Below are 10,678 nucleotides of genomic sequence, written 5' to 3' on the forward strand. Positions count from 1 at the left end.
TTTTTTACTCTATAGGCAGTTCGCTGAAGCTATAGAAGACTTGAGGAACGCTATGAAGCTGTGTCCAAACAATCGTGAGATCCAGCGCCTTCTTCAGCGTGTGGAGGAGGAGTTTAGACAAGTTACCCAACCAGAGGAACCAGAGCTTGAGCCTCCTCCATCTCCACCTCCATCTCCCTTACCAGTAGAGGAAGATGAAGAGCCCCCTCATCACACCCCTCCACCTGAGCCAAGACTAGATGATATGGAACCTGTCCAAGACTTGTTCGAAGATGATGACTTCCTGGAACAAGAGCTAGAAGCAGTCTCCATTGGCCATGCCACTGACATTCGCTCAAACACTTCAAACATGGCCATTTTGCGTAGCCCGCCCCTATCTCCAGCACATCATGAAACCGGCTACCTATCTGGAGGGCAGGCCTTTGAGTTCCACCCGAGTTCCTCGTCCATGTCATCCCCTACCCATCACAGTTATCAGTCAACCTCCCCATGTATCTCCCCCACACATCAAAACTCCCACTACCACCAGAGTCCACCCCACACCTCACCCGCCCATCAGTCCTCCTACCGGTTTAGCCCTCCACCCATGGGCAGCGGAGGTAACCAGGGAATGGACTACCAGAGTCCTCCACCTTCCCCTCTTCGGCGTGGGGTTCCCTTCAGGGCTAGCCCCCCAGTGGAGAGTGTGTGTTTGTATCGTTCCCAGTCTGGCTCACCAGTCCGCTACCAGCAAGATCCTTTACCTAGCCGACCTAAATCACCACTGTTAAAGATGAGCAGCCAGCGGTCCTTCCAGCTCCAATCACAGCCTTCCCAGAGCTCCCAGGCCAGCCAGCACCACCAGCCCCAAGGTCTTCGTCTTCAGCCCTCTGTGGCACAGATTGTCCGCACTAACCAGCCCAGTAACAATGTCTACAGCCATTTGTCTCATCCACTCAGCAGCAGATACCAGGGATGTTCCATGGATATGGACCGGGAAAGAGAGCGGGAGCCCAGGCTGGTGTACCAACCCTCACTGGATAGCCGGTCTATGTCTCAAGTGCAGTCCAGCCTGAGTGTGGGAGCTCTCTGTCAGCATGGTGGTCGAGGTGGGCCTGGTGGAGTTCTAGAATCAAACTTAGGCAAGGATGAAATCCCTCAACGTCCTGTTTCAGCCTACCGTTCAACAACAGGAGGTCCTGGAGGCATGCGCTTCAGCCAAACCCCTCAAATAAGCCGCAGTCAGTCTGCGGCATACTACCCTGTGTCCAAACATGACCTTGAGAGGGCAGTGGCAGCCTCAGCTCTGCCTCAGTGCCAATTGGGCTCTCCGGAGATCCCACACCTTGTGCGTAGACCTATCAGTGCAAACACAAGTGACCTAAAGCAGCATGTACCAACCCCCAGACCGCTGATCCATTCACAGAGTGTAAATCTTCGCTTCTCTCCCTCCAGCAGTAATATCTCCTCAGGCTCTAGCTGCAATCTTGCTCCTGGCTTCAGACCTTCCTCATCTATGGCCCAAATGGAAATCCCATTGCAGGTTGCCTATGACAGAAGCTTTGATGAGCCATCTGCTCTCTCTCCCTCTCAAAGTGGGCTCTACTCGGGTGAACCTGCTCGATCCCGGACAACTCCGTTTATGGGTGTCATTGACAAGACTGCAAGGACTCAGCAGCAGTATCTTCACCAGCCGTCCCGGGCTTGGCCTGTGTCATCCCTGGAATCGATTATAACTAGCCCCACATCACCTGGCAATTTGATCCACCAGGCCTCCACTGCCTCTTACAGTCCCCCCACGTCGCTAGGCAATATTGCCTACTACAATAAGACCAATAATGCCCAGAATGGACACATGCTGGAGGAGGAGTTCTATGTACAGCCACAGCCCTCCTCTTTAGGCAAGCTTGCCAACGGAGGGGCCCGCGATCGAGACCTTCTTGAGCGAGTGAGCCAGATGCCCACATACCAGGATGTAAAAGTGGCACGGACGATGCCCGTGGCACAGGCCTACCAGGAGAATATGTACCGCCAGCTGTCCCGTGATGGCAGACAAGGTCCCACCTCGCCCATCAAACCAAAGAGACCCTTTGTGGAGTCAAACGTTTAATAGGCACCCAGTAGGGTGGGCACAAAGGTGTGTGTGAAAATGAATGTTTGTGTCAGCTCTTGTGTGAGGGACGTGTAGGTGCAGGATATTAAAACCAGAATTTTGTGTAGAACTAAATAGGAGAAAATGCTTTTAATAAACTAAAAAACAGTGTTACAAGGTATGTACAAATACCCGTGCCTACTTTAGGTAAACGCAATCTGTTGGTATAAAGCTAGTTTTAAGAACTTGGGGGTGGACAGGTTCCAAGTACCCTGACAGTGCCCTTTTAGAGTATTAGAAAACAGTACGTCAAAATGAAAAACATTCTTTAAAGCTCTGCACAGTTTAGGAAAGCACATTTCTTGATGTCCCAACGAAAGAGGCCTACATGCAGAGTAAGAGTTTACCTTACCATCGTTTCCTGCACTGAAGTGTATAAGAAACTGGGAATCTGTGTTAAACTTATTCCCACCCTCACTTATCTCTTCCCATTTAAACTAAACTAAACTGCTACAGTAGGCTTTCTGGATATCACAATGTTGGGTTGTTGTTCAATACTGTAAAAAGTGAAAATGATGTTTCAGTAAATATAAGATGTAGTTACAGAAGGAAAAAGGAATATTTATATTTAAGTTATATAATATATTATGATGTATAGAAATATTGAAGCAGTTTTTGTGTCAGTTTTACTTTTTCTTTCATTTTGTATGAACATTTTCAATTGACTGGAGGTTGTTATTTTAACAGTGATTACCTTAGAATTCTGGCTCACAAGCAGAAATATTGTGTCAAATTAACAATTGTATTGTGGCAATAATGTTCATTTAATCAATTTCTTTGTAATAAGGATAATATGCTAATTTTCAAGTAACCCTCATTTTGTCCTTAATAACAGTGTCTTATTTAAAAGATTAGCTCAGTTTATGTCAAAACACTGGAATGGCCAAAGTGCCACATTTCAATGGAAGAATGTATTACACCATTGTAGATGCTACATACACTCTACAGTACGTAAAGTACTCAAAACACAGTTTCTGGGCAGTTTGTGAGGTACTTGTAGTATTTGATCTCTTGTTTTAAGAAATGGAATATTGCATTCTCACAGAGACGCCAAGTGAAATATGTTTGTTTTAACTTAAACTTTAATTCATAGTTTCGGTTTGCACTGTCTGTGACATCCTGAAAGAAGAGAGCACTTTATTCATTGATAAGGATTGTTTGGGAAGCGAACATTGGGGGGGATGGAGAGGGGTTTTTGGATCTGGGATGGAACATCCTTACTAACATATGTTCAGTTAACACTGGAAAATGACCCGGGATTAGTTGTACTACTAGAAAACAAAATAGCAGTCATTGTCCTTGGTGCAATTCAGATTTTTTCAAGCAAATGAATGAACAATAATAATATAAAAGAGCAAAATTACATTTTTAAAAAGATATAAAATGTGTATATAACAGCCTTTATAGAGCGCAGTGTACTTGCTGTATATAGTGGCCAAATGTGTTTATGCATACAAAATCCTGCTCTCCTCTGCAAAATAAAGCGTGACAGGGACTTAAATCGAGCCTTATGTGTCAAACACAGTACTGAGGCATCACACACTCCCTATAAGCAAACCAGCCGTTTTGAAATAGTGTATTTGTAGTGTAAAAAACATATTCAGCTAGTTTCTTTTGAAGTTCTCCGCTTCACAATGCAATATTATTAACATGCAGAGCTTAACTGTGGCTTCGGTCAGATCTTCTCAAAAGTACAGCGTACGGACTTATATCTAGATCGCTTTTCTTAAAGCATACCATATTCAAATTTTTACTGCTGTCAGTGTAAACCTGCTTTGAGAGATACCTCATCTTCAAATACGGGGAGGTAGAGCTAAATACAATCCCTTATAATACAGGACTCTGAGGGTCTTTTTAGGAACGTGTAGTTTTAAGTGTGTTATTTTTGCTGTACATAATCTGACGCATGACCGATCCTCCATTCCCCCTGAAAACACGCACAGACATCAACAAATCTGCATTACAAAACACAAAGGGTTGACAAAAAATCTCCACCAAACCCAACACTATAGATGTGACATTTACCTCTGAAGGGTTTGACCATTCTTTTTCATTTTTTCAGTTCGATTTTTGAGTTGATTTTAATGTACTTGCTTGCTAAGCAGAGTTTCTCGTCTGTAAATGTGAGCTTTCAGAGCGCTGTGACAACGTTTAACGACTTCAATAAACCAGAATGTGTTTTTATCATGTCAGTGGTCATTTTTACACGGATCAAACACGTCACAAACACATGTTATTTTTGTAATTTTATATAACAGCTTGTGTCTACAGTTTATACAGAACCGCTGTAATGTATGACAACAAAACTTTACGTAAATATATTGCATTTAAATGTAAATATTTAACTTGACCACATCCCATGGAGCTATGGACATTAATGATACATCAATGTGTAATATTGCTTTCTAATGGATCGGAAAAGTCAGGAAATCCAATACAATTGCATTGAAATTTGGCCCTCAGCCTAATCTGGATACATGAACATACAGTACAGTAGCCTGGAAACCTTTCAGAACACTTTAGCAATAACTTGGCAAATATTAAGATGTCAGGCCAGGAACATTGACTTGAAAGGGAAAATTATGTCTTTAAAAACGATTTTAAAAAATGTATAAACAACAGCCTTATAGAGCGAAGTGTACCAGCTGTGTATAGTGCACAGAAACGATACTATCTGCTTATTTGTAAATAAGACTCCTTAAATTACTAATGTTCTAGCTGGATTTGGCCAAAAGTGTCTCTGGTATTCATCAAAACTTTCCCTTTCAGTCTTTCTTGGGCTTGGCTGTTAGGAGATGCACAAATCCTGGAATGAATACCATGACCACTTGTGGCACAAGAGTGTATTTGAGGAAGAACAGGGAGTAGAACAGCAGGGGAGGAAACGTGGGTAGCTGGAAACTGCTGACATAGTGGAGGGCCAGTGATGAGAGAGCCAGACAAAGAGTCCTGGGTACCCAAGGAAGAGGCCAACCACCTGGCTTCCAAAACTGTGCAAGTCCAAGACCTAACAGAGCCCCAGCATCACGGGTTAAAGAGGAGAAGGGTGCTGTATCCATTCGAACCCATTCTGAGTGATAACACCACCTCTTAGCCAGTACAATAGACCTGCGGGAAATAAATGTATGTTTGTAATGTAATAAAATGCAGCATCCGTTACGGCCAAAAATCATCCATAACTTTTTTTATGCTACCAAACGTCGGAAAAATATAACCACCAACCATAAGAATCGATGTGCAAGCATTGTATAACTGAATATGTTTTGGGTTAAAAAGTCTAAGCAATGCATTCTACACAAATAGGCAAGTAGGTGTACAGATGTGACATGTGCCTGGCTAGCTATGAATGTGATTTCAGTGATCATGTCTTACAGTAGAGGAAAGGGCACATATTCAGCACAGTATTGAGTGTCTTATTGCTTATAGTTCATACAGAATACAGTTATGGTAATATTCAATTGGAACGTTATTTAATGGCCGGTACCAATATGGCGGTGGCATTGATGTGTTTAATGGCATACTCACCAAGACAGATCAATTCCAATCCTCTGCAGAGCAGAGTACAGCAGAAGAGCCCCAAAGAGAAGAGCCATGCTACAGCCCAAGAAGAACAGTAGAGGGCGACCTTCAGGCACAGATCTGTTCAGACAAACCCCCAGTATCATCCCTGTAAAACAGGAAATGAAACCTCTAGATCTGTGCTGTCTAAACTTATAAACAAACAAAATGACTTGTTCATTCAAGCTTTATGGTGTTTGAGCTGTCTTTTAAGTTAGACAACAACATTTGAGAAATATTCTAGTGATTTGGGTGTAATAGCCTTTGCTTAATGAATTGTTACGATTAAGCTCTGACCTGTCAGAAGACCTGCAATGACTTGGTGAGGGAAGTGAGCCAAGATAAATATCCGGGAAAGACCTACACATCCCAACAAAACTGCATAAAACAAGTACGGCACAGCAGCGAACAACTTACTGTAAGAGAAAAAATATTCAAATTACTCCAACCCCATCTACATTGACAGGGGTGTATACACATATAGTCCTACATTCTTAAAGGGATAGTTCAACCAAAAATGAAAATTCTTTCATCATTTGCTCTTGTCATTTAAAACATGTATGCCTTTCTTTCTTCTGCAGAACACAACAGAAGATATTTTAAAGAATGCTGATAACCAGTCATTTTTTTATTATAAATGATAAACATTTGGTACAGTATGTCCACCCAAAAGAGCATGACAGGTCTCCTTTAAAGACTGACCTGCCTGTGCGAGCATGAAAGAATGCCGCCAAAGAGGACACAATCACCCACCAGACAGCACCAGTGACCATAGCATGACCCGAGGGACTCCCTGTAAGAGATGGACAAAAAATTGCACCCGGTTATTTTAAATATCTTGGCATCTGTAAACTGTTCAAGTGAAAGACAATCTAGAGTAAATGGGATATATATATGGAACATACATAATATTTTGCTAGTTTACCTGGGCCAGTTTCACAAGTGGATTGGAACTGCTGGACTTCCGGTGGGTTTTCAGAAAACAAGCCTGATTGTCTTATCCACCAGTATGGCCTCTCCCCAAAGAGAATCCTAAATTAATGTCAAGTATGTACATAGTTTTATATTGCATGTGCATTAATGATGCATAATATTAGAAAGATTTCGTGACCTCAAATATGTAACCTCAGACAAAAAAGTGCAATGATGGCCTCTTAATACGTTTATTTAGACCTGGGTAGTGAATTATTATTATTATCAGCACATTTTAAATCCCCCTATTTTGAGGTTCCCTCTCCATAAACCTGCAGATCAATTCTTACCATTTAAGGACTAAATTCAGCCATTCTGATAAAGCCGCCACCCAGATGACAGCGATGCCAGTCCGTCGATGCAAATAAAACGCAACTGGAAATACCAGGAGAACTGCAGCTTTGGGGTCTCCCATATGAGATGCAACAAGCCAAAAATCTTCATAACTTCTTGTTCTCAGCTGAAGAGCCTCAGCCATCCAAACGCCTTGGCGGTATATGATCTCCATATTAAGAATAGCCTGCGCTTGTCGCTGGATATAAGGTTTTGCTGGATGATGATAATAATAATAAAAAGAAGGTGTCCACAAATAGAGGGTATCAGGTGCTCCCAGACATTTGTCTGTACGTGAATTACATCATTGTTTACATTGTAATCAACTTTGGTCACCTGATATTTTAAGCTTAGAATATAATCGATAGCAAACCAACAGACGAATAGTCTACCAAGTGACGAATTAAAGAAATGACTTTACGTTTGTGAAACTGTCTCAAAAGGACCTGCAATGATGCTTTTAGTCTCTGCAGTTGGCTGATCTCTCCTCTGTTTCTACCGCGTTACTACTGTACGGATACCGCAATGGGACAGACTTCCCCAAAACTACTAATGGCGACGGGGCTTCGATGGTCCTAATCGATTGGCGCCACCTACAGTTTTGTAGAGTATATTTTTATTAGACGTAACAAACTAGTTTTACATTTGCAAACAATAAAACACTTTTTACTCATTGATGAACGAATGGAAATAAATATAATAAACGAGGAAATAAGCACACGATTTAGTTATGCTGCTGTGCTTAATGTATATGTAAATTCATGTTTTAATGTAAAGTGTTTTCCACCGTTACAAATCAAAAAATATGTTTTGAAGATAACATTGCGTAATGTGGACAATGATGTCATACCCAGACCTGACAAATGCTGTGATGATAGAGCTGGACGAAGGACGTGGCGACTATACAAAACTTCTGCCGCTATTAGATTATTAATGATAAAAATCTTAAATCTAACTTTTTTTATTTTACCTTGTTGTGCAAGCATTGTCAAGCTTGTTCAGAGGCTGCAGCTTTTGCCAGAGTGGAACTGGAATCCCCTGGTTAGGCCTGGTTTCCCTATGAGGTTTTTTTCTCCTCCAATGGAGTTTTGGGTTCCTCGCCACCGTTTACATACTGTTTTGCACTGTTTGCCTGGCCGGGGGGCTGCTAGAATTTTATAGTCTTATTTAATTAACACTGCATATAGGAATTTATTGTGTGTCTGATATTTGACCTGTGTTTTGACTTGCATAACCTTTTATGTTTTGCTTATAGTCAATGTTTTCTTGTACAGCTGCTTTGTAACAATGAACATTTTAAAAAGCGCTATATAAATAAAGCTAACTTGACTTGACTTTTGGTAGAACGCGGTTCTTGAGCATTTTACCGTCAAAGTAAAAAACAAGCATCAGGATAAACACTTGCGTTACACATTAGCTGTAGTCCAGTTAACCGAGGTAGAGTTGGTCCTAAATTATTTGACGTTCTCTTGCTATAATAGCGACTCAAAAGCAGATATATGATACGAACATCATCTTTAATGAATGTAAACGTCTAAACGAATAACGAGTAAAAAATAACTATTCGACCTGCACATCGTGTAATTTAACTCAAAAGCAGAGGTCAAGTGAACGATCAAAAGACCTGGCTGTGAGATTGGTTCGGTTCATAGCTCTGGTGATGTGCTTTGGGCAGGACTATCAACTTATAATGTCATTTAATAATGTCATTATCTTGATTTAGGAATTTTTAAACATATTTGTACTACTGAAAACTAAACAAAAATGCTTTTTTGCAGGATCACAATGACCCAGTTCTGTTGTGCCAGATGCTCATCGTCATTTCATTTTATGAGTAGTGTTGTGGCCTTGATCATCCAGATGTCGACTGAGATAAGAATTAATTTCTCAGTACTTTCACTACATTCTAAACAAACATTATTGCACTCATAACGTGTTTATAAATGAATACTGATTATCTTTGTATTTTTGCAGAACAGCAAACTGATTATTGCACCTCATGTCAATTAACTTTGTTACGTGTCTTATAAAATGAAAGCATTATTAGATCTGGCTGTGAGATGTGCTTGTTCATAGCACTGGGTTTGTGCTCTGGGCAGGACTTTCAGAGAGTGGGCCACGCATCCTCAAAAAGTCTTACATAAAATTAAGTACTTCTGTTCAGTTTTTTTTATTTGTTTGGGCTAGCTTAAATCAACAACTGGCAGTTCGTCCAGACTAAAAAACTGTAAAAAGCTGAACAAAAATCTTCTGGTTGTGTGGCAATTCCAGCGTTATGGAGGTGACATAGGCTGTGTCTCAATCAGCGCCCTAGGTTGTGAATCAGTATATCGTGTACACGGGTTCTGGCACTTGAAAGGACCCTGTCTCGTTTCACATTGGGACACTGTTTTAATTTTGAGGAATATTACATTTGAACATTACATATTTGATTTGCTCGTGCGATTTCGGATTTATAAAATGTCTCGTGATTTTGTGTAAGGGAACATAGGGAGCACTGATGGAACTTTCACAGTTTTTTTGCGGTGCATTGTGGGAATGTTTGGGAAACAAACGTTTCAGTGCACTGGAAGGATTTTGCGAATGAGAAACCTTTAAAGTCACCATGAAACGGAAGTTGCGATTGACTTCTTTTCTGTATCGTGAAATTATAAAAAAATGTAGGGCGGGGTGTCGTATGTGCCAGACATATACGTAAACATAACGGATACATTTTTAACAACAATGGGACTGCGCAGACTGTTCAGCGGATGACAACAAAGTACCACAAGTAAGACAAGCTCTGTCTGGCGTGATGACCTCAAGTCTGTCCCAAAATGGACTACCATGCACCTTTGTGGACTCGTGCCTAGTGCCCTATACGTCTGCACTTACTGACGTCACCAAGTGTGGACTCGGAGGAGGTCTGGGACAGGGCCTGAGACAACCATACACTCACTGGCCACTTTGGTTCTTAACACAAATTGTTCATTTACTTGCTAACACAAATTGTCAATCAGCCAATCACATGGCAGCAACAGCATTTCGTCATCTAGATGTGGTGAAGGACGACTTCCTGAAGTTCAAACCAACTGAGGCTCCAAAGGCGTTATGGATGTGACAAAAAAAGGACACAATTTTTGATAGACGACATAGTTTGTAGGATTTCTGTTAATTAAAATGTACAAAACAGGAGAACTAATACCCAACAAATGGGGGAGGGATTCATATAATATGAAATAAAAGTTGAAGATACTTTATTCTAATTTTAATGTGTCCATTCATGAGGAAACATAACGTTTGTGTCAGTCCTGAAAATGGCACTTACCTGACTAAATGTGCACGAAAAATAAAAAGAAGCGTTAAAGCTTTAAGAGAAACTACACATGGCTAGTATTTGAACCACCAAATGTTTACTTCTTTGCTATCAGTATAGTAAAAACGAATATTTTCATTGTTTCTTCATCTTCAGTGATTTTGTAACAGCAGGTGCTTATCATTAAAGACTCAATGTGTGAAAAATGGTATTGGCAATTCCGTGAAAATGTCAACCGTACCACAAAAATACAACAGTTTTTACTATGGTAACAGCACATATATTAACATTTGGTGGTTCAAATACCCATGTGAGATCTCTCTTTTAGTGCATGATCATAGTCAGGTATGTGCCACTTTCAGGATTGTCACGTCCATAACGTCACATAT

The 10,678-nt window shown here is 41.0% G+C and overlaps 2 protein-coding genes across 2 annotated transcripts in view; one reads left to right on the plus strand and one right to left on the minus strand.

Moving 5' to 3' along the window:
- Positions 1–4,312, plus strand: part of tanc2b (tetratricopeptide repeat, ankyrin repeat and coiled-coil containing 2b) — a gene marked incomplete at its 5' end in the record, with an annotated part of 76,407 nt that extends 72,095 nt beyond the window's left edge. The window contains one exon of the mRNA XM_079477052.1: positions 16–4,312. Coding sequence (XP_079333178.1) covers positions 16–2,089 — 2,074 coding nt within the window. The 3' untranslated portion in view covers positions 2,090–4,312. The remainder of the gene's footprint in view (positions 1–15) is intronic.
- Positions 4,313–4,372: 60 nt separating this feature from the next.
- On the minus strand, positions 4,373–7,518 carry g6pc3 (glucose-6-phosphatase catalytic subunit 3). Its single transcript, XM_079477053.1, has 7 exons — positions 7,416–7,518; positions 6,952–7,210; positions 6,615–6,721; positions 6,392–6,482; positions 5,987–6,105; positions 5,657–5,798; positions 4,373–5,239 (listed from the first exon to the last, which is right to left on the minus strand). The coding sequence occupies exons 2-7, from the start codon at positions 7,167–7,169 to the stop codon at positions 4,897–4,899; spliced, it is 1,020 nt and encodes a 339-aa protein (XP_079333179.1). The 5' UTR covers positions 7,170–7,210; positions 7,416–7,518; the 3' UTR covers positions 4,373–4,896.
- Positions 7,519–10,678: the final 3,160 nt, after the last annotated feature.

The sequence above is a fragment of the Barbatula barbatula genome, assembly GCF_947034865.1.
Source record: "Barbatula barbatula genome assembly, chromosome: 16".
Lineage (NCBI taxonomy): Eukaryota > Metazoa > Chordata > Actinopteri > Cypriniformes > Nemacheilidae > Barbatula > Barbatula barbatula.

Excerpts from the sequence above, each read along its gene's own strand:
- g6pc3 (XM_079477053.1), bottom strand. The coding sequence starts at position 7,169 with ATGGAGATCATATACCGCCAAGGCGTTTGGATGGCTGAGGCTCTTCAG. Across the intron at positions 6,483-6,614 it reads CACTTGTGAAACTGGCCCAG|GGAGTCCCTCGGGTCATGCT; the intron begins GTAAACTAGCAA and ends CATCTCTTACAG. Across the intron at positions 5,799-5,986 it reads CATTGCAGGTCTTCTGACAG|GGATGATACTGGGGGTTTGT; the intron begins GTCAGAGCTTAA and ends CCTGTTTTACAG.